The sequence below is a fragment of the Rutidosis leptorrhynchoides genome, chromosome 1, assembly GCF_046630445.1.
Source record: "Rutidosis leptorrhynchoides isolate AG116_Rl617_1_P2 chromosome 1, CSIRO_AGI_Rlap_v1, whole genome shotgun sequence".
NCBI lineage: Eukaryota > Viridiplantae > Streptophyta > Magnoliopsida > Asterales > Asteraceae > Rutidosis > Rutidosis leptorrhynchoides.
In genome coordinates this window covers 656,489,672-656,515,011 of record NC_092333.1, presented here as the reverse complement: position 1 = coordinate 656,515,011, position 25,340 = coordinate 656,489,672, and the positions used below count along the sequence as shown (strand labels likewise).

Genomic DNA, 25,340 nt, shown 5'->3' with positions numbered 1-25,340 from the left:
AAGTGTTTCCAAAATGTTAATCAATCAAACTTGTTAAGACTTGATTAATTGAAATAGGTTTCATATAGACAATTGACCACCCAAGTTGACCGGCGATTCACGAACGTTAAAACTTGTAAAAACTATATGATGACATATATATGGATATATATATATATATATATATATATATATATATATATATATATATATATATATATATATATATATATATATATATATATATATATATATATATATATATATATATATATATATATATATATATATATATATATATATATATATATATATATATATATATATATATATAGCTAACATGATATTATGATAAGTAAACATACCATTAAGTATATTAACAATGAACTACATATGTAAAAACAAGACTACTAACTTAATGATTTTGAAACGAGACATATATGTAACGATTATCGTTGTAACGACATTTAATGTATATATATCATATTAAGATATATTAATACATCATGATATCATGATAATGTAATAATTTAACATCTCATTTGATTTAATAAACAATGGGTTAACAACATTTAACAAGATCGTTAACCTAAAGGTTTCAAAACAACACTTACATGTAACGACTAACGATGACTTAACGACTCAGTTAAAATGTATATACATGTAGTGTTTTAATATGTATTCATACACTTTTGAAAGACTTCAAGACACTTATCAAAATACTTCTACTTAACAAAAATGCTTACAATTACATCCTCGTTCAGTTTCATCAACAATTCTACTCGTATGAACCCGTATTTGTACTCGTACAATACACAGCTTTTAGATGTATGTACTATTGGTATATACACTCCAATGATCAGCTCTTAGCAGCCCATGTGAGTCACTTAACACATGTGGGAACCATCATTTGGCAACTAGCATGAAATATCTCATAAAATTACAAAAAATATGAGTAATCATTCATGACTTATTTACATGAAAACAAAATTACATATCCTTTATATCTAATCCATACACCAACGACCAAAAACACCTACAAACACTTTAATTCTTCAATTTTCTTCATCTAATTGATCTCTCTCAAGTTCTATCTTCAAGTTCTAAGTGTTCTTCATAAATTCTACAAGTTCTAGTTTCATAAAATCAAGAATACTTCCAAGTTTGCTAGCTTACTTCCAATCTTGTAGAGTGATCATCCAACCTCAAGAAATCTTTCTTATTTACAGTAAGATATCTTTCTAATACAAGGTAATACTCATATTCAAACTTTGATTCAATTTCTATAACTATAACAATCTTATTTCGAGTGAAAATCTTACTTGAACTTGTTTTCGTGTCATGATTCTGCTTCAAGAACTTTCAAGCCTCCAAGGATCCTTTGAAGCTAGATCCATTTTTCTCATTTCCAGTAGCTTTATCCAGAAAACTTGAGGTAGTAATGATGTTCATAACATCATTCGATTCATACATATAAAGCTATCTTATTCGAAGGTTTAAACTTGTAATCACTAGAACATAGTTTAGTTAATTCTAAACTTGTTCGCAAACAAAAGTTAATCCTTCTAACTTGACTTTTAAAATCAACTAAACACATGTTCTATATCTATATGATATGCTAACTTAATGATTTAAAACCTGGAAACACGAAGAACACTGTAAAACCGGACATACGTCGTCGTAGTAACACCGCGGGCTGTTTTGGGTGAGTTAATTAAAAACTATGATAAAATTTGATTTAAAAGTTGTTCTTCTGGGAAAATGATTTTTCTTATGAACATGAAACTATATCTAAAAATCATGGTTAAACTCAAAGTGGAAGTATATTTTCCAAAATGGTCATCTAGACGTCGTTCTTTCGACTGAAATGACTACCATTACAAAAACGACTTGTAACCTGTAATTCTGACTATAAACTTATACTTTTTCTGTATAGATTGTAACATCCCGTTTTTCCCGTACATATCGAAAGGTACATACTTAATCATTTGTACGTATGTAACTCGTTGTTTATGCGTAATTGTGTGTATATATATATATATATATATATATATATATATATATATATATATATATATATACTTGTTAATGTTGCGTAAATAAGTCTTAAAGGAGCTTCGGTTAGTGTTAAGTCTTGTGAGACTTAGATATGAGAGTTAGACGTGTATTGGAGGCTTGAACGAATTAATGTTGTGTAAAACGATTTTTGTGTTTAAGATGGTCGAGCTGACCAGATCGTGCCTTAAGCCGCGCCGCGACAAATGGGTCCGCGCCGCGGCAAAGCAAGCAAACCAGGATCAGAAGTTGAGTTAAGAGTGGTGGTTTTTCCTTTGTAACGTCGCGCCGCGACATTTAGCGCCGCGCCGCAGCAATTCTGCAGTTCCAATTCCGGTTTAAGCTTAAATTAAATGACTTTGAGGGACAAAATGGTAATTTGACATGTAAATCTGGTGGGAGCATTAACTCTCCACCACACATCCATTTATATCATTTCCATTTCCATTTTCTTTCCTATTTCTCTCCCAAAACACAAAACCCACCTAGCTTGATCTTGAGATTTGAAGTTGGAGATTTGTGAATCAAACCTAGGAGTGAGATTTAAAGTTGTTCCTTGTGTCTCTAGCTACGCGTTGATAGTCTCGGTAAGTTCTAACTCTAAGTTCGAGTTTTTATTGGTTAATGACTAGGGTTTTGGGTACTAGTGATTTGTATGACCCATTTGAGGGTAAAATGGGTGAGTTTGGGTTATGTTGTTGTAATTAAACCCTAATAGCCATAATCTAGGGTTTTGGCCTTGTGATTTGAGGTTGTAAGTGTCAATTGGTGTTGTTAGTCACTAATGCACTTTAAGATTTATGAAAGAAGGGTTAATGGGTACGTTTGACTTGATTGTGAGTTTAAGTGAGTTAAAATGGGTCAAAATGTACTAGTTGACCTAATGGGATGAAATGGGTATGGATTACCCTAAGTTTTGTGTTAATTGAAGTTAATAGACTTTAATTCACTAGTCTTAGTGATTAAAGTCGAGTCTTGGCCATTTATGGGCGGTTGTGTGTAGTTGAGTCATTTAATGCAAATTGGGTCATTAAATGCTCAAGTGGGAGTATTGTGGTAAATCCCACTAGTTGTGAAATTGAATGTGCACTTAATGATTTAGGTACATTGCGTTGAAGCTCGGAAGTGCTAAATCATCATCCTTATGACTAGGTGAGTGGAATAATTATATGTGTATGTATATAATTTATTTACTTGTGGGGTGTGGGTTTAAAGTTCGTTGTTGACGATACCATACACTAGAGTATATTGTGTTGTGATGAGGGTTTAAAGTTCGTTGTTGGCGATACCTCACGTATGGAATTAAAGTTCGATGTTGACGATTCCATACGACTATTGTATTGAGTTGATGAGGGTTTAAAGTTCGATGTTGACGATACCTCATATGTGGGTTTAAAGTTCGGTGTTGACGATACCACATTAATGTAGGCGAATGGGGTTTAAGTTCGATGTTGACGATACCATTCGTTGGGCTAGCCTTGAGATCTTGAGTACTATGGATGTTGTGAACATCATCGTTATATTTGTGTTTAGCATATTGTATTGTTGTGTTATATGCTATTGTTATACCAGTCTTGTTATCGTGGTACTTAGCGTTATACATGTGAAGGGTATGCTAATTATGTAACTAGTATGTATGCGGATTTGGTGAGGGTTTGCAAGTAAGTAGGTTATATATATGTATGTATAATTGTTGCACTCACTAAGCCTTGCTTACCCTCTCGTTGTTTACCATTTTATAGGTTACGGCTTGGACAAGGGTAAGGGCATACGTTTGGACTAGTGGTCTCCCGCTTATGTTGTCGGGGGTGCTTTTGGTGTTAGCTTTTGAAGTTGGCCTAACATTTTGGGTAGTTTAGCCTCAAACCATGCTCGAGGTCGTTTGGATTATAAACTATCCTTGTAGTGGGTCAAACTTGTATTAAACTTAATTAATGGCTTTCGTGCCTTTTGTAAACATTTAAATTGATGTATGTTTAAATGGAACTTGTGGTTTACATATTTAATTGGCGCATAAATGTGAATTATATAAAAAAAAAGGATTTTATCGTATGGAATACGGGTTGGGTTGTTTCAAGTGGTATCAGAGCATGATCTAAGGGATTTAGGCGACTTGAGATAGGTGCCTAGACCTGGACTATATTGTGGGAGCACTTTATGCAGGACTTGTAGGACTTTGGGTCTAATCGGGAATTGTTAGTGCTTTGGTTTATGTGAACTAACCTTGTGCTAATTGTTTTGTGTTGTGTTTAGCAATCATCAAGCAAGACGGACGTTGTACTAGTGAGTTAATGCGACGTGCTCGCGTAACAACGATTAGCTACCGTTGTTACGGGTGCAAATCGTGTCAAACAAGTAATGTACGACGATTGTCTAACGAGATGGAGTAGTGTGGTGTACATGTATATACTTACATGTTATGTCTTTTAGTTCTTTGTTTAATCTTTTCCGTTTTATAGAATGAAGACGAGAAACGGACACGATAATGATAACGGTGGTACGAGTGAGGATGTTGAACTCACGGCCAAGGTTGAGGCCATCTTTAAAAAGTTAAAGAAGGATTTTCTTGACGATGTCCGGAAGGTCTTCCAAGAGTCGGTCGATGGACAAGTGACTGAAATGATCAACGATCGAATGAAAGCCGCAATAGAGGAGGCTTTAGAGGCTAGAAATATTTATCCTCGAGGCGAAGGGGGTAAAGGTAATGGTGGGGGTGGAAGGCGGGACTTCCACTACAAGAATTTCAAGGATACTCAACCTCCGATGTTTAATGGGGTGAGGGATCCATTGAAAAGCACTTGTTGGATTTCCGATATCGAGGGAGCTTTCTGTACCGCGGAATGTCCTCCCGAGAAAAAGACGAGGTATGGGTCTAGCATGTTACGTGAAGAAGGCAAGTTGTGGTGGGACGATAAAATCAATTTATACGATGAAGAGCAATGCATGAGCTTGACATGGGAGGAGTTTAAGAAGGAATTCTTCCAAGAATACCGAACTTCTTCCGATCTTGATAGAATCCAGGACGAGTTGCATCATTTGCAACAAGGTTCAATGGACTTGGTTAGTCTCAAGTCTACCTTTTTGGCAAAGACTCGTTTTTGCCTGGAATATGTTGGTGACGACCACAAGCTAATGAAAGATTTCTACCGTACTTTGAACGACGAGTTCAAGGGTAAGATTAGTCGGGGAATGGCTAAGACTTTTGAAGAGCTATTCGAGTTGGCTCGGGGTTTTGAACCGGAGGTTCCGAGGAAGAGTGATTTCACTTTTTCAAAAAGAAAGTTTGAAGGTTCGAGTTATTCGAACTTTTCAAAAAAAAAGAACAAGAACAAAAAGGGTTCCGAAAGTGTCAATAGTGTGAAGAAGGGCGCTACCGGTGGTTTTGGGAAGTTCGTCCCTACTTGCTACAATTGTGGGGTACGTGGACATATGGCTCGAGATTGCCCGAAGCCAAATTCAACAAACAAGCCCACTTGTTTTAATTGCAACAAAGAAGGACACCGAAAGTCAGAGTGTCCCGATTTGAACAACGATAATGTTAAAAGGCTAGAGAAGGCGGCGGGTACGGCTCGAGGTCGCAACTATTTGATGACCAATGACGAAGCCAAACAATCAAACGAAGTAGTCTCAGGTACTTTCATGGTTAATTCTAATCCGGCAAGGATTTTATTTGATACCGGTGCAAATTTGTCGTTTGTGTCTCCAAAATTTGTGCCTAAACTTGATAGACCGTTAGCTAAGTTAAGTCGTCCGGTAGAAGTCGAAATAGCAGACGGCAAGACGGTGCTAGTGGTTGATGTGTGTAAGAACTGTGATGTCGTTTTTGGTGCCGAAAACTTTAAAATTGATCTCATCCCTATGACTTTGGGCGATTTTGATATCGTTGTTGGTATGGATTGGCTCGATCGAAATAGAGCCGATATTGCATGCCATGAAAAGTTTATACGTGTGAAGACCCCAAGTGGGGGAGAGTTGATTATTCATGGCGATAGACGAAGAAGACTTGTGCCGATATGTTCTTTTGCACGGGCACGTCGTTTTCTTGTTAGTGGTGGTATGGCTTTTCTTGCCCATGTTGTTGATACTCGTGATGAGCCACCACCTATTCGTAAAATTCCAGTGGTTAGGGAATTCGAAGACGTTTTTCCGGATGAGTTACCGGGTGTTCCGGCGGAAAGACAAGTTGAATTTCGCATTGAGTTGGTTCCGGGAGCTACTCACATTGCTAAAACTCCTTATCGTTTAGCACCAACGGAAATGCAAGAGTTGTTAAATCAAACCCAAGAGTTGCTTGAGAAGGGTTTTATTCGACTGAGTGCTTCGTCGTGGGGCGCTCCAGTTTTATTCGTGAAAAAGAAGGACGGTAGTATGCGGATGTGCATTGATTATCGGGAGTTGAATAAAGTGACGATCAAGAATCGTTATCCGTTGCCTCGGATTGACGATTTGTTTGACCAACTCCAAGGTGCGACGTATTTTTCTAAGATCGACCTACGGTCCGGCTATCACCAAATGCGGGTCCGTGAGGAAGATATCGAGAAAACGGCTTTTCGAACGCGTTATGGGCATTTTGAGCTTGTAGTTATGCCTTTTGGTCTTACGAATGCACCGGCGGCATTCATGGATCTTATGAACCGAGTGTGCCAACCTATGTTGGACAAGTCGGTGATTGTGTTCATTGACGACATACTAGTCTACTCGAAGAGTATGAACGAACATGAACGTCATTTGCGTGAAGTATTGAAGACGTTACGAAAGGAGAAGTTATATGCTTAGTTCTCCAAATGTGAATTTTGGCTAAGGGAAGTTCAATTCCTTGGCTACATTGTGAACAAAGACGGTATCCAAGTAGATCCGGGGAAGATAGAGACGGTGAAAAGTTGGAGACAACCGACTACGCCTACGGAGGTCCGAAGTTTTCTCGGATTGGCCAGTTATTATCGTCAGTTTATCCAAGACTTTTCTAAGATCGCCTCTTCATTGACGAAATTGACGAGGAAGAACGTGAGGTTTGTTTGGGAGAACGAGCAAGAAATTGCTTTTCAATTGTTAAAAGAGAAGTTATGTCAAGCTCCGGTGTTTGTTTTTCCGGAAGGGGTGGAAGACATGACGGTTTATTGTGATGCCACGTTAAATGGACTCGGGTGTGTTCTAATGCAAAGAGGTAAAGTCATCGCTTATGCCTCTCGACAATTAAAGGAACACGAGACGAGATATCCGACTCATGATCTTGAGTTGGCGGCGGTTGTGCATGCATTGAAAATTTGGCGCCATTACTTGTATGGTGTCAAGTGTACGATTTATTCGGATCATAAGAGTTTGAAACATCTCTTTAATCAACGAGATTTGAATTATCGTCAACGTAGGTGGATGGATGTGGTAAAAAACTACGATTGTGAGATACTTTATCATCCGGGCAAGGCTAATGTGGTCGCGGATGCGTTAAGTCGAAAGAGTCATCACCCGGCGTTACGATTGGGATTGTTACGTATAATTATTACTAACGATTTTCTTGAGAAACTTGGTATGATTCAAATAGAGGCTTACGTTCACAACAAGCATGTGGAGCGAATTGTGGGACAATCGGAGTTCATTACTATGGGCTCGCGGGGTCTGTTGTCTTTTCAAGGAAGAGTGTGGGTGCCTAAGATGGGGGATTATCGACAAGTGCTACTTGATGAAGTACATAAGTCAAAGTATTCCATTCATCCGGGAGAAACGAAAATGTATCTTGATTTAAGAAAAGATTATTGGTGGCCGGGCATGAAACGTGATGTTGTGAAGTATGTTGAGCAATGCGTCACGTGTTTGCAAGTTAAAGCCGAGCACCAAAAGCCGTATGGTAAGTTACAACCGTTAGAAATCCCGAAATGGAAATGGGAGCACATTACCATGGATTTCATCACAAAGTTACCTAAAACGGCGAGAACCCAATTTGATTCGATTTGGGTTATAGTAGATCGATTGACGAAGAGTGCTTTGTTTCTTCCCATTAAGGAAGCGATATCGTCGGAGACTTTGGCTAAGTTGTTTATCAAGGATGTCATCTGAAATGTCCCGTTCTTATTGATTAAAAACGATCCATATTAATTGATTTCGTTGCGAGATTTTGACCTCTATATGAGACGTTTTTCAAAGACTGCATTCATTTTTAAAACAAACCATAACTTTTATTTCATAAATAAAGGCTTAAAAAGCTTTACGTAGATTATCAAATAATGATAATCTAAAATATCCTGTTTACACACGACCATTACATAATGGTTTACAATACAAATATATTACATCGAAATCAGTTTCTTGAATGCAGTTTTTACACAATATCATACAAACATGGACTCCAAATCTTGTCCTTATTTTAGTATGCAACAGCGGAAGCTCTTAGTATTCACCTGAGAATAAACATGCTTTAAACGTCAACAAAAATGTTGGTGAGTTATAGGTTTAACCTATATATATCAAATCGTAACAATAGACCACAAGATTTCATTTTCAATACACATCCCATACATAGAGATAAAAATCATTCATATGGTGAACACCTGGTAACCGACATTAACAAGATGCATATATAAGAATATCCCCATCATTCCGGGACACCCTTCGGATATGATATAAATTTCGAAGTACTAAAGCATCCGGTACTTTGGATGGGGTTTGTTAGGCCCAATAGATCTATCTTTAGGATTCGCGTCAATTAGGGTGTCTGTTCCCTAATTCTTAGATTACCAGACTTAATAAAAAGGGGCATATTCGATTTCGATAATTCAACCATAGAATGTAGTTTCACGTACTTGTGTCTATTTTGTAAATCATTTATAAAGCCTGCATGTATTCTCATCCCAAAAATATTAGATTTTAAAAGTGGGACTATAACTCACTTTCACAGATTTTTACTTCGTCGGGAAGTAAGACTTGACCACTGGTTGATTCACGAACCTATAACAATATATACATATATATCAAAGTATGTTCAAAATATATTTACAACACTTTTAATATATTTTGATGTTTTAAGTTTATTAAGTTAGCTGTCCTCGTTAGTAACCTACAACTAGTTGTCCACAGTTAGATGTACAGAAATAAATCGATAAATATTATCTTGAATCAATCCACGACCCAGTGTATACGTATCTCAGTATTGATCACAACTCAAACTATATATATTTTGGAATATAGAGTGTCTATGGTTGTTCCGAAATATATATAGATGTGTCGACATGATAGGACGAAACATTGTATACATGTCTATGATATCTCAAGATTACATAATATACAATTCAAGTTGATTAAGTTATGGTTGGAATAGATTTATTACCAATTTTCACGTAGCTAAAATGAGAAAAATTATCCAATCTTGTTTTACCCATAACTTCTTCATTTTAAATCTGTTTTGAGTGAATCAAATTGTTATGGTTTCATATTGAACTCTATTTTATGAATCTAAACAGAAAAAGTATAGGTTTATAGTCGGAAAAATAAGTTACAAGTCATTTTTGTAAAGGTAGTCATTTCAGTCGAAAGAACGACGTTAAGATGACCATTTTAGAAAACATACTTTCACTTTGAGTTTAACCATTATTTTTGGATATAGTTTCATGTTCATAATAAAAATAATTTTCCCAGAATAAAAACTTTTAAATCAAAGTTTATCATAGTTTTTAATTAACTAACCCAAAACAGCCCGCGGTGTTACTACGACGGCGTAAATCCGGTTTTACGGTGTTTTTCGTGTTTCCAGGTTTTAAATAATTAAGTTAGCATATCATATAGATATAGAACATGTATTTAGTTGATTTTAAAAGTCAAGTTAGAAGGATTAACTTTTATTTGCGAACAAGTTTAGAATTAACTAAACTATGTTCTAGTGATTACAAGTTTAAACCTTCGAATAAGATAGCTTTATATGTATGAATCGAATGATGTTATGAACATCATTACTACCTCAAGTTCCTTGGATAAACCTACTGTAAATGAGAAAAATAGATCTAGCTTCAAAGGATCCTTGGATGGCTTGAAAGTTCTTGAAGCAGAATCATGACACGAAAACAATTTCAAGTAAGATTTCCACTCGAAATAAGATTGTTATAGTTATAGAAATTGAATTAAAGTTTGAATATGATTATTACCTTGTATTAGAAAGATAACCTACTCTAATTAACAAAGGTTTCTTGATCTTGGATGATTACTTGGAATGGATTTAGAAAACTTGGAAGTAAACTTGCAATCTTGGAAGTATTCTTGATTTTATGAAACTAGAACTTTTGGAATTTATGAAGAACACTTATAACTTGAAGATAGAACTTGAGAGAGATCAATTAGATGAAGAAAATTGAAGAATGAAAGTGTTTGTAGGTGTTTTTGGTCGTTGGTGTATGGATTAGATATAAAGGATATGTAATTTTGTTTTCATGTAAATAAGTCATGAATGATTACTCATATTTTTGTAATTTTATGAGATATTTCATGCTAGTTGCCAAATGATGGTTCCCACATGTGTTAGGTGACTCACATGGGCTGCTAAGAGCTGATCATTGGAGTGTATATACCAATAGTACATACATCTGAAAGCTGTGTATTGTACGAGTACGAATACGGGTGCATACGAGTAGAATTGTTGATGAAACTGAACGAGGATGTAATTGTAAGCATTTTTGTTAAGTAGAAGTATTTTGATAAGTGTCTTGAAGTCTTTCAAAAGTGTATGAATACATATTAAAACACTACATGTATATACATTTTAACTGAGTCGTTAAGTCATCGTTAGTCGTTACATGTAAATGTTGTTTTGAAACCTTTAGGTTAACGATCTTGTTGAATGTTGTTAACCCATTGTTTATTATAACAAATTAGATGTTAAATTGTTATATTATCATGATATTATGATATATAATATATCTTAGTATGATATATATACAATATATAATATATCTTAGTATGATATATATACAGTTAAATGTCGTTACAACGATAATCGTTACATATATGTCTCGTTTCGAAATCATTAAGTTAGTAGTCTTATTTTTACATATGTATTTCATTGTTAATACACTTAATAATATATTTACTTATAATTTAACATAATTAACCAAGTGTATCAATATCTTAATATGATTCATATGTACCTAGTAAGACGTTGTTATAACGATAATCGTTATATATATCGTTTTCGAGTTTCTTAAATTAATAGTCTCATTTTTATGTATATAACTCATTGTTAAAATACCTAATGAGATACATAATTATAATAAAATCATGTTAACTATATATATAACCATATATATGTCATCGTATAATTTTTACAAGTTTTAACGTTCGTGAATCACCGGTCAACTTGGGTGGTCAATTGTCTATATGAACACCGATGGGAATTTTGAGTACCATTCCTTTTTGCTATTGGTTAACCATGGTTGTGTGAATTTGGTATTAGCATATTTAATATTGAACTATATGCTATTGGTGTTGCTAGCTTCTTATAAATTGTGGATAGTAGTTTATGCATGAGTTTTGCATGGTTGTCATGTTGCTAGCTTGTATGCGGTGTTGTGTAAGTGTTTGCAAATGAGTAGGTTATATATGAACATGTATAATTATTGCATTCACTAAGTATTAGCTTACCCCTCTCGTTGTTTATCTTTTTAGATGCAGGTGTGGACAAGGGCAAGGGGGTTGTTGGGCACTAGGTGTCCCTTGATGATGTTATGTTGGAGCTTTTGGAAGTTGGCCTAGCTTTTGGGTAGTTTAGTCCCAAACCATGCTCGATGTGTTGTTTGGTTTAAAACTATCATTTTTGTATTGGTCAAACTTGTATCACATTCGTTAATGGCCTTTGTGCCTTTTGTAAACATTAAACTTGTTGTATGTTTTAACGAAACGTGTGGAATGCTTTACATATTTAATTGGCGCGTAAATGTGTATTATTTTAAAAAAAAAATTATCGTATGGAATACGGGTTGGGATGTTTCAATAGTGCTGAAAATTTGGGCCGAAACAGCGACAGGAGCGGCGCTTTTAGCTGACTTCAGGAGCGGTGCTTTTGTTGAAGAGCGTCGCTTTTGGATCTGATCAGGAACGACGCTTTTATCTTGAAGACTGGCGCTTTTGCCCACTGATGAGAAATGGAGACAAATCGTGCACAATGGCGACGCTTTTAGTTCTGGAGCGGCGCTTTTGATCTTGTAGGAGCGGCGCTTTTAGACCAAGAACGGCGCTTTTGGAGCTGTTTCCTGCACTTGTCATTTTCTAAGCCAATTTTGCCCAAGATTTGGTCAATTTTACACCAAATCAACTCCTTAGCCCAATATTTATCAAATAGCTCAATATCACACTAAATAGGCCTCGAGATAGTCAAAAACCGAGCAAAGTGAGGTAGATATCGTGAGATAAACATATATAAATTGAGCGATATCACAGTTCATTTACAGTTAAAGTTGGTTGCAGATCGTAAAGCAGATTAATATGTTCCTCAGTCAAAAAAGTCCGATTTACTTCTCCTTCTACTTCAGATCCACTGTCGTCATCAGACTCTACAATCCCATCTACATATGCTTCTACACTCTCTGGTACAACTGCAGCCCCGGAATTGTAATATTATCTTAAGTAGCATTATGTGAATCCAATAACATTTGAGCAATAACATCCTCTTCAGTAACATCAGGTGGAATATTAAATGAATCAACCAAAGTATCATAATCAAATTGCCATGCGAATCCTTTTCCAATGGGAGGACGAGCAGTACGCTGAACATCAACTTCAAAGCGTTATTCAACACACCTAGATTCGGATTTATACTCTCTCTTGTTAGTATTCCCACATCCAAGAAACACACCAGGAACAACCTTTGGATTGAACTTCCCTCCAGTATCCCGTATCATGATTGTATACGGTGCACCAAAAGGTTAGAAATTTTTAATGTTAGGCTTCCTTTTATGCAACAATTCATAACATGTCCTCCCATGTCATTTAATCACCAGCACTCGATTCATCACATAACATGTTGTACTCACAGCTTCACCCCAGAAAGTAATGGGCAAGCATGAATCAGCTAACATGGTTCTAGCAGCCTCAATCAATGTTCTGTTCTTTCTTTCAGCTACCTCATTCCATTGTGGTGTGTATGCTGGACTGAACTGTTGTTGAATGCCCTTATCATTATAGAAACTCTGCATTTTTTGATTCTTGAACTCAGTACCATTGTCTGTATGAATCCTTCTCACCTTCAGCTTATACAAACTTTCTAGCTTCAAAATCAAAAGTCTGGTGTGCTCAAAAGTATCAGACTTATTCTTCAACATAACAACCCTAGAGAAACAAAAATATTCATCTGTAACAACCAAGCAGTAAGAATCCCCAGAGATAGTCTTGTGATTAATAGGAATGAAAAGATCCATATGAAGTAACTCTAGAGGAATATCAATTGAATGATGCTTCTTGGATGCATGAGACTTCTTTGTTTGTTTCCCTTTCTTACATGGTAGACAACCCTCATGAATTTGAAAACTCTTCACATTTACACCTTTGACAAGTCCATTATGAACTAGAGTGTTCATCCTCCTAAAACTCAAATGACCCATTGTGCCATAAGATAGACACTTATTATGTAGCTTTTGATACAAAGGCCTGATGACCCTTTGCAGCTTCCACACGAGCCTTTCTCATATCAAGAATATACAAATTTTTGCATCTCGAAGCGGTCATAAGAATCATGTCTTCCGATATAACAAATTCTTTTCTCAAAATACAACAAAATTTATCATCAAACCCAACTGTACACCTTTTGTGAGCAACCTAAGAAACAGAAAGCAGATTATTCGACATCTGCTTAACAAAATTCAGTTTATCAAAATTGACATTAACATTTTTAATAACACCATGTGCATTAATATAACCACCCTCAGCTCCTGCAAAAGAAACCGGTCCACCATCTACTGCCTTGACATTAGAAAGTAAAGACAAGTTTCCTGTCAAGTACCTGGATTCCCCACTATCAACGATCCATGTACTGCAACATGGATTGTAGGTGACCTGCACAAAACATTAGGAGATTAGTTTGAGAGGGCGACCCATGCCCTAATGGCAGTGGGTTTCCCATTAACGCCAACTACTGGTAATTCCACCCGTTTACCCTTAGATCCTGACGGGCTTTCAGAGTTCTAAACACCCTTTCCCTTTAATTTTCGTTTCCAAATAATATTTTTAGGTACTGGTTTCCTGTAATAATCTTTAGTTTGAAAAACTTTAATATCATATGATTTTACCGAAGGAGAATTTGACATAGGTGAATATGATCTTTTATTAAAAACATGTTTAGGACTCAGATCGACCTTCATGTGTGATGTTCGACCAAAAGTTTTGCAATTAACAGCACGATGTCTAGACATTCCACAACAAAACATTTAGGCTCAGCAAAATGAGCACAATTTTCTAGATTTATATCTAGGAGGTGTGGATTGTCTTCTAGGTGAGGTGGTCTGCTTTCTAGGCGGTGGGGGTGTCACTTCCTGTTATTTCAAAGCTTGTCTGTGGCTAGGGGATATGTATTTAGGCACACTGCTAGGCTTGGGACTCTTACCTAGAGGTGGTAGTCCACACATGGGAGCAAAAATATCCTCCTGTGCAACACTAGGTCCTTGCTGGAACTTACGTGGAGTTAACGGTGTGTCTTTTCTTCTTGGTTTCCTAGATCTTTCCGCAGATTTTAGCTTTGCTTTCTTAGAGTCACTTTCCCTATGAACATTCTCGGGATTTTTCAAGATAGTAATAGATTTCATCTAACGTTGAAATGGTTTACTATCTTTCTCAGTGTCGAGATCAGTATCGGACTCTGTTTCATAGACAACCTCTACAAGTTTCAGAACCTCTACCTTTTCAGTCTCAACGTATTCTTTCTTATTCTCAACAGGTTTCTCCTTAGTATCAACGGGTTGCTGTTCAAGGATCGCACTTCTACACTTCTCACGTGGCTTATAAATGTATTCCTGCTTAAAAGGTGGTGGACATTTTTCATAACCTATGGATTTACTACCATGCTGTTGTTTGTAGACTGTGTAGTCTAAAATATGTGACATACGTTGCCAGCTCTCATTCCTAACCAGTTCACTCTCATACTTTATCATGAATGCCTCTTTCTCATTTCTAAGGCTTTCTAACTGGTTTATGTACATGGTAATGGCCTTATCATTATCAATCACAGTTGCATTCAAGTTAACTATTTGATTTTCTATGGTATGAATTACATCCACATAATCCTTCTGTTTGTTCAAGTAATATACAACATCCTCATAAGCTTTCTTATTCTACTGATTGTCTATACCTAAATTCTTAAGCTCAATCTCAAGTTTAGGACAATTAGCACATGTTACAGGAATTTCACTAAGCTTGGATATAACACATTCAAGTCGATTAATTTCATGTTCAAGTTCACAACATTTAGTACAGACAGAAGTAGATTCAGTGTGTACCTTATCATTACTCGAAGTGTTGGCCATGAATGCATAGTTGCTCCTTCCATCCTATGAATCTGTATCCGGTTCTAATTTTGACTCTGAACTTGTGCTATCAGATCAGGATCAACATTTTCCACACCAGTATCATTACCAACCAAGCTATTACCTTTGCCCATCTTACCTTCTGAACCCTTATCTGAACCCGCATCAACAATCTCCTCTTCTTTCTTAAACCATGTTCTCGTATTAAAATCCAAACCCATAACTTCATCATCGAAAGAATCAGAGGACACATCTGACCAATCTTTAGCTTTTCGAAACTTATCAGATAACTCCCTTCGAATATTTATCTTAAGAGCCCACTTTGAAAGTTCTTCAGCTCTCTTCACCCTTGCTTCACATTTGCAAATATAGCATTTGCAATCATTGTCTTTACCAACGCAACCAACTTTCTCTCTCTCAAGCTTTTCTGATTCTATTTGCTCTTCAATTTTACCAACGAATACTACATTTGCTTTCTCATTCTCAGCATGAATTGACCAATCGGAGACTTCATCGGCATATGTAGTATTTAAGGCCTTAGTTTGAACTTATGTCTGAGTCTCCTTTGAAGGTTCCTCAATCGGTACAGTATATTTTCCGTTCGCTTCAATATTCGAATTGTGGAATGGATTGTGAAAACTAGGCTTTGTTGGTCTCGTGCAAGTTCTTTTGAAATGACCAAGTTCATCACAGTTTTGGCACCTAACTTTAGACTTGTCAAAACCAAACTTAGTATTTTTGTTAACGCTCAAGTTCTTCTGACCTGTCTTTTTCAAATACTTTCACACTCTTCTAACAACAATACCCATAGCCCACAAGATATCTGTTCTTTCAAGCTCATCTTCATCAATCTGCTCATAGTCTTCATTCTCCAGATGACAATTAAGAACCTAACCATTAATCATATCATTATAAGAGTTTACAACCAAAGCAACCAGTGCCATGTCTTCCTGAATGAGCTCCAGAGGCCTTTTCTTGATATTTTCAGTCTTTAGAATAGTTGGTTGAGCCTGTTGTACCTGTGAAATGTCCACTATCTGACTTAATGGAATTTGACCATGTGGTGGAGGTTGGAAGTACCCAGTCAGAAGAGGTTTTGAAGAAGTCTGTGAAACGTTGCATGAAATATAAGTAGTCTACAACGGAGCATGACCTGTAGATGAAGAAGCACCAATTTTAGAACCCTTATATAAAGTAGGATTGTGGGGTTCTAAGATGTCTTCTCTTAGCTTCAAGTTCGACTTCCTTCTCCATCAGTGATCATATACACAGCCTAATTTAGGACTGATCAATCAGCTTCGAAGTGAAAGTAGACAAAGTCAACGGACATGATGAATTGGTAGCCCTGTTCTGAATCTGTTCAATGATCATATCCCATTTCTCTATAACCCCTTCTTTCAATACCTTGATTGCCTTAGCATCTGTAATTTTAATCCGATAATCAACAAGTTCAGACATGAGGTGACAGTATCTTGTTAAGGTCTGTTCTAAGTGCTCGATATGGAGAGCAGCAAAGGTCTTCCACTCAGTCTTCAACACCTTACCTTTCATCGCACGGTAGGTTTCAGTACCCTGGCTAGCAGACTGAATAGCCACCCAAAGAGAATGAGATGTCTTATTTCGGGAATTAAATTGATGAAAATTTCTTTTGACAACACCTGAGTAAGTTAAGCATAACACTTGCATTCTAAGTTGTACTGTTCCCTTTCAGGAGGACTGAAAAGCAGATGTTTCTTTATTTTCACCATATGAGGCCACTGGTAAACATATTCGGTCTCAATAAGTTCCCACAACCTAGAATCTATCACATTCAAGTAGATCATAAACCTACTCTTCCAGTCCATATAGTCCTTTAGATTCTCAAGTGTAGGTACCTTGTAGGAGGTACCCGATTCATTCTCAGCTATCAGGATTTTCTGAATACTAGGTATTAATACATACACACATTCATTAGCAATAAATTGATTTGGTTCAGACATCTTCTAAAGTTTAAGTAGAATTAAGAAAATAAGGTTTCTGTATTAAAAGACGAACGATCGAGTGTCTTAGTCACACGATTGAGTGTCTGTTCCAGTCGGTCGAGTGTCTTAAAGTCAAATGGGCATCACTTCATTACTGTCAGTCTATATGGTATTGCAACTCACACGATCAAATGTCTTACACCCTCGGTCGATTGTGTATACTCACACAGTCGGTTGTCTAGACACACGGTCGAGTATCTATGTGAAACTCAAACGGTTCAGGAAAAAATCACACGGTTGACTAATTGACTCACACGGTCGATTGTCAAGAAACAAATGGTCGGGTGTGTTCTTGACATCAACATGTCGAAAACTAGGGTTTTTTGATAAAAAAAAATCGATCTAGCGACTAGTTTTTGACAAAACGAAACGAACCAAGACACTAGGGACTTCGAAAAAACTATCGGGAACACGTTTAAACCCAAAAACCAATTACTATAACGCAAAAACACCGAGAATCAAAGGAAAAACAATTTTAACCAAAAACCCACTTTTTGAGAAAAAGAAATCGATTAAAACAAGCGATTCAGAGACTCCAGCTCTGATGCCACTTTGTAGATGTTGTTAATAGGATCTTAGAAATGCTTGCGACTCGATCTAATGGCAGAAATCACTAGAACAAGATTAACCGAATGACGGGACGTGTTGGGGTTGAATTAGTCGAATCTAGCTAGGATTGGAACTAGATTAGAACGACACCAAAACGCTATGATTCGGTGGTTTTTGGTGTTGGGAACCGGCAAGAAAGACAGACAGCGTTTAGGTGTTGGGAACCGGCAAGAAAGACAAGACAATTGTATTAGGGTTATGGGAATGTGTAACCTAACAAAGGAGGTTAAGTCCCGTATATATACTGCATCCAGACACAGTCGGTCGACTGTGTTGGACATTCGGTCGACTGTGTGACTGAGTCGATCGAGTGAGTGACCTCACTCGGTCGACTGTGTTTGCAGTTTTACTAGTGATATAATTATTAAAGTACATACATAACAATTCAATAGTCACAATATAAAATGTTATTACATGACCGAACGTATTCAAATTACAAAAAAAAAAAAAAAAAAAAAAAAAAAAAAAAAAACTGCTTTCACACCGTACAAACGACATCGAGAGCAAGGAGCCCAATAGTTGAAAGATATCTTGAGAAAAAGTTTTAGCCTAAGGATTACATGCACCACCAACAACAAATATTTTTAGCAACAAACCATACCCTCGTTTAAAACCACGAACCCGTCCAAAAGTAATCTTGATTTGATGAAATTAATATGATTAACACTAGATAAAATTATTATCGAGATCAACAAGAAATAAAACCTATTGTGTACAAATAAAAAAATGATCGAAGACCAATTGAGCTTATTTAATGACATCTCTGATTTTATATTTATTTGTGTCGTTGAAAACAAATATATTCACATCCATTTCGGATAACAAACTGTAATAAGTAGTAACTGAGCTTTATTTAAAGCTATCTCAAAACAATATTTACATATCATTTATCACTTAAAATATCTCATTTCACCAATTTAGGGCATTTTATATCACTTAAAATATCCCATTTTATTTTTATTTTTGTGTCACTCATTCTTTTTCTTTACCTCCCTCTCAATAGTTTTCCTCCTCTCCAAGTGTTATTCCTTCTCCCTAAAACACCTTCTCATTTCTTTATTTCTCAGACACTACAATGGCCTTACTTTTAAGGGGACTCATCAACTCAAATTGTTCAACTTAGCAAGACCATTATCATCAGCGGCCACGATTGCAAACTTCGATCACAGCAAAACATTGATGTGTTCAGATTATCTCAAACATCCCTTAACCCCGCAATGTTTGAGAGATAGTCTCACTTCGTATGAAAGAGTAAATGGGTTTTTTGTTCTCGACCCTCAAAATCTTCCATCCGTACCCGTCGCCGATAGTATTAGCACGTTGCCGCCCGATTTTATACCTTTACTGATCGAAATCCTCAGTAAGTTGTCACCGGTGTTGGATTCGGTGTTTCCGTTTCTTTATCTGATTGCTGTAAATCACGGGATCTGGTTGGCTCTCATATATTTTCGTTACCCACAATATATTAAAGGTTATTTTGGCTCTCATCTTTTTTTTTCTTTTTCTTTCCATTTTATTCTTATTTAGTTTTTTGTTGTCTGTAAAATGGAATATGCAAACCTTTGCTGTTGTCACAAAGTTAGTAATTTGAAGTTGTTAAAATAAAGAACATAAAATAAGGTTATTAAAAATATTTCAAAGCACAAAGTATTTGAAGAGATACAAACATCCTCTAGAAAAATAATAAATTATAATACATTTGGGAGTTTATTTTGTTAAATATTTATGAAAACTACGATGTTCTTATATAATTACGTTTTAAAAGTACCATGATCAGCTAATTAATAACTCGGCATTTGTATGTGATTGTAGATCCCGTCAAGAATTCTATTCGTGAGTGTCTGAAGAAGTTTCATCAAGCAAAAAGTAGAGTGCTAGGTAATTTTTTTAATTATAGTAATATTTTTTATATGTTTTATTTGTTATTTATTATATTATTATTACTAACTGTTAATTTATTACTTGTATATTATTATTAATTATTGTTAATTTTTTATTATTATTAATCAGCCCTACCCATGCATTACATTAGCGCCGCTATTAGCCTCGTGAAGCTTCTATTCCGGGTATCCGTTGATCCGTCGGATCCGATGATCGGTATGTTTATATATGTTTTAATTTCTAGGTCAAAAAAGTGAATATGGGACTAGGCAAATTATGGGACTGGGCAAATTAAAGCAGAATTCATGGGGGGATTTAGGAGCTACGACCTACCAAATAATACAACACTATTGATACTAAAATATGATGGTACATGTCCAGTTGATTGTTTTTGTCTCGGTCATTGTTGTTTTAGTTCAAAGACTAAGTCAAGTAGTGTTGATAATTAGTCTTGATTATATACTTATGACAACACTATTATTTGATCTGTTGCAATATTAGATGACTCCCAACTATAACAAGCTTCTTCACCAGAACTAGCTGCAAAATCAGCACTATCTTACCAGGACTAACCCACGACTAAACACTCTCAACTATGACATTACTTACTCAAATAAATTGAGACCTACGAAATTATTTAATTAAATAAGTTACAACCGTCAAAGATAATTGTACAACTAATAAAAACATCTATCTCCGTCTTACCCGTGCTTGAGAATCACAAAACATAGGGCAAAAAACCAGGGCTGAGTGGTGCCATCGAGGTGGGCATGGAGGAGGGTAGGGTGGCGAGGATGGCAATACCGTTGGGACCGCTTTTATTAATGAATCATTATTCTAGCTAAAGCTAGAGAAAAGTTACAAGGGGCATAAAAATCAAGAGTCTAATTAGAAACTATATTACCACCATATGTAAGCCAAGAAAACGACATTAATCTAATATGTAATAGAATCATAAATGGAGGATTTCTTTAAGGAATTGTCTTGGTGCAAAGAACAATTCCCAAACCGCCATAAAACATAAAGAAGCTGTCACGATGGAGTACACTCAAGACTTGGAATCCACATTTTTGTTCCAGTTGTCGAACCAAGACATCAATTGTGTAGCTGATTGAAGCTGAATGATGCCAGTATCTAACCGTCTGAATATATTGAACCAAACATCTATAGCAATCTTAAACTGAAAGAAAACGTGAGTCGAATTTCAAGCACATGGTTACACATCACACAAGAAATTGACTCAATATCCAAACCTCTTTTTGATAAATTGAGACGATGTGGTAATCTGTCACAAAAGAAACGCCACATGAACACATTTATTTTGCTTGGAAAAAACTTTTTCCATCTTGTTGGAATAGGATCAGACAAAAGAAGAGCTCTATCAATATGTTGTCTCGCCGAATGAATCGTAAACAAATCATCTCTGTCAAATACTGTAGACGTTGTTTTTATGGATCTTAGGTCGCTTGTAATCCGATCTAGTGGCGGAAATCACTAGAACGAAGGTAAACCGCGAATTGGGTCGTATCGGGGTTGAATTAGTCAAACCTAGTGTTGATTCTAGATTAGAATGACTCCTAAACGTAGTAATTCGGTGGTATATGGTATTGGGATCAACTGGGACGCAAAGTAGGCGATTTAGGGTTATGGGAATGAGTAACCTCGTAATGGAAGCTAAAACCCTTATATATAATGCATATCAGACACAGTCGGTCGCATATCAGACACAGTCAGTCGACTGTGTTAGACATCGGTCGAGTGTGTGGACACACTCGGTCGACTGTGTATGCAGTTTAACATATTGATATAATAAATATTAAAGAGCACACACACGTATCTAATCAATAGTCACAAAGTAAACATTATTACATGACCGAATGTATTAAACGACAAGTTAACTAGAACTAGGGATTACATGCACTAACATATACCATCGCCAATAGTCCTTAATTTGTACTGAAGGTATGTATACCCTCTAGATAAGACATCAAAATATGTAGATGCGCACCGAGTGCTTTGTTCCCTATACTATCCCGATTCCACTTCTAAATCCATTGTCCATCCACCAGTCGATCAACAATGGCTGGGGCACCTTTATGAGATTTCTAAGTGGAATAATCTGTCTATTAAAGCATGAACATAACAGGAAATTACTTAACCATGTATCAATCCAGAAACGAATGCTCTTGCCATCGCCAAGTTTCGTTAATTGATGTAGTGTTGCTAGGAATCAAATCACGATCTGCCATATATGCTATATAATACACAAAGACACAATGTTAGCCCACTCACCAGGACCATTTTTCTATAGACTGACCATAAATAAATCCCTATACATCCCATCAGAAGTTCTATAAGCTAGCGTTAATCGTCATCCTATAGAAAATAAAGGAATCTTCCACTCCGCGAGCCATTTATGAAATTTGGCAATCAACTCTTTCCAAAGTGACGTATGATTCATATTAGCCCCTATCGGTAATCCTAGATATTTTGTTGGAATCTTCGAACTTTACAACTTGAATCTTTTGCCCTTTGATTTAATTACTTCTTCATCTGATCTGATACTGCTGATGTCATCCATACTTTCTTTGCTATAGTCATTTGAAGTAATTCAGATTCTTCAACTATATCATGATCAGCTTCATGTGATATTTAAGTCAGAATATATGCTCCTTCAACTCTTCCAATGAAGCTGCACCTTTGTCTATTTTGTCATCCAACTCGACCATAACAGATTGTTTACGAGAGATATAATTAATTAACCAATCTATTATTGACATTCTACTATTCTTTCAGTTTAACTTTAACGAACTTAAGCTGTGCATTGATTGAAGCATGTTGGCTCGAAAGATAATAATCATATATAACTTTCTTTACCGCATCATTAAACCCGTCGCAATCCATCCAATAATGAAATAATGTAAAAGGAGTCTGGCCAAAATCAATCTTTTTAATTTAATAACCAACTTGCTCATTTTGGAACCCGCTTTATTTCTCCAAGTGAATCGATGTCCTTATAATGCAATATCAACAAGGTTCATATAATCTATATAAAATATAAATTCATTAAACACGTTTCCCACAGCTGGACGAAAAGTAGAACCAAACCGTTCCTCTTCATCACGCTCAACATTCATGTTCCCCCAAAAAATAGAACCAAACTGTTCCTATTATTATGTTTAATTTGAAAGACGATACTTGATTCATTTATTATAACGAGTTCATTCTACCATTTTAATGCTACAGATATTATTTTGGATGCAAGTTCTGGCTTACTAGACTTGATGATCAATGAGGCAAAGGAAAGATATAAGGAAAAATTTGGTTTAAAAGTCGAGAAAGGTATATTACAATTTTGTTACCTTATTTTTTATATTAAATTTTGGTTCGGGATTGACTAAATTAATACATACATTTGTTGTAATAAATCAGAACTGATAGGTACGGGAGAAAATGTTGAGGACATTGCTGAGAAACGCAACTTTGATGGTGTCGCCTTACTGGATAGTATATTTCTGTTCCTTTTTATTACTATATATATATATATATATATATATATATATATATATATATATATATATATATATATATATATCTCAAGTTTGATGATGAATTGCTGCTCATGATGAGTGAACTAGGCCCAATCGATCAAAATCACTTTTTAATGCTTGTTTTTCTTTTTCTTTGTAAAATATCAATCCAGGTGACGAAGAATGCCGAAAAATGGGAGAGTTGATTGCTAGAGGTGTGTTGGAACAAGGGCTGTTTGCTTGTGCTGAAGCAGTTTCAGAAAACAACACAATAACTGCAGAAAGATTAATTTCGGTGTTACAACCGTTGGTGTCGATTTCTGGTGACCCCACACAAAGGTTAGCAGCTTACATGTTAGAAGGAATCGTGTCTCGATTCTATGGCTCTGGTAGTACAATCCACAAATCTTTAAAGCGTAAAGAACCAAGCAGTTGTGACCTCTTCTCTTATATGACGTTACTAAATGAAGCATGTCCTTATTTCAAGTTTGGTTATTTATCTGCTAATGGAGCGATTGTTGAAGCCACCAAGAACGAAGATAGAATCCACATAATTGATCTTCAGATTGCGCAGGGTGGTCAATGGGAAACTCTAATTCAGGCTTTAGCGGGTCGACCCGGTGGTCCACCAAAGCTAAGGATCACTGGTTTAGATGATTCCAGGAACGCATTTGCTAGAGGTGGTGGATTAAACATTGTTGGTCAGAGACTTGCAAAACTTGCAGAATCATTAAAAGTACCGTTTGAGTTTCATGGTGTACCGGTTTTTGCTTCAGATATCGAGATTAAACATCTTAGGGTTCAACCAGGGGAGGCATTGGCGGTTAACTGTACGTTGGTGCTGCACCACTTGCACGATGATCATAGGGACCGATTGATAAGGCTGATTAAACGTTTGTCTCCAAAAGTTGTGACTCTTGTTGAACATGAAGCTGATTTGAATACGACCAACTTTTTTTCGAGGTTTCAAGAGGTATTCAGCTACTACTCAGCTGTGTTTGAATCAATTGATGCTAATTTACCAAGGGATCATAAAGAGAGAATCAACGTAGAACAACATTGTCTTGCTGGTGAAATAGTTAATATATTGGCGTGTGAGGGGGCTGAGAGGGAGAAGAGACACGAGCTTTTTGGGATGTGGAGATCACGTTTCATGAAGACTGGATTTAGTCCGTTTCCGCTGAGCTCGTATGTGAACGCCACCATTAAGAAGCTGCTTGAGAACTATTGTGACAGGTATAGTGTTGAAGAGCGAGATGGGGCTTTGTTCTTTGGATGGATGAGTCGAGATTTGATGTCGTCGTCTGCATGGATGTGTTGTGAGACAAGTTTGGTAAGTTTGAGAAAGTAGTGGTGTTGCATGGATGCAATGTGAATCGATCAGCTTTTGGTAAGATTTAGATAGTTAGTATGAGTAGTCTGTCTGGAACTATTCTTCTAAATCATGTTTATAATTAAGATGCAACTTTGTGTGATATATATATCACTTTCAAATTAACTACTATCTGGTAATGGTAAAACAGCCTCATTACTTGCAGTAAGCCTCATCTATCACATTACTGTCAGATAACGAAGTACGTACAGTTTGATTGTCTGTTATTTTATGTTTTGCTCGAAACTATGTCCAAAAAACAAAGTAAATTTAGTGTTAGAATTGTTACTGATTTATATTAGTTAAATTTATGAGTACTGATTAATTGTATGAGGGGATAATTTTCTAAAAGGTAGAAATGTGAATAATGATGAGTGTAATGAAGACTACTACTTTTATAAAGGAG

At 36.1% G+C, this 25,340-nt stretch overlaps 1 protein-coding gene across 1 annotated transcript; it reads left to right on the top strand.

Moving 5' to 3' along the window:
* The first annotated feature begins 19,330 nt into the window (after positions 1-19,330).
* On the top strand, positions 19,331-24,913 carry LOC139850119 (scarecrow-like protein 21). The gene is made up of 6 exons (XM_071839711.1): positions 19,331-19,622; positions 19,964-20,029; positions 20,162-20,248; positions 23,279-23,374; positions 23,465-23,539; positions 23,727-24,913. Exons 1-6 carry the CDS (start codon positions 19,331-19,333, stop codon positions 24,911-24,913), a joined length of 1,803 nt encoding a protein of 600 aa, XP_071695812.1.
* The last annotated feature ends 427 nt before the right edge of the window (positions 24,914-25,340 follow it).

Bases quoted from the DNA above. Each gene is read 5' to 3' on its own strand.
- LOC139850119 (XM_071839711.1), top strand. From the start codon at position 19,331: ATGTGTTCAGATTATCTCAAACATCCCTTAACCCCGCAATGTTTGAGA. The intron at 20,249-23,278 runs GTATGTTTATAT...TTAATGCTACAG, and splicing joins TCCGTCGGATCCGATGATCG to ATATTATTTTGGATGCAAGT. The intron at 23,375-23,464 runs GTATATTACAAT...GTAATAAATCAG, and splicing joins TGGTTTAAAAGTCGAGAAAG to AACTGATAGGTACGGGAGAA.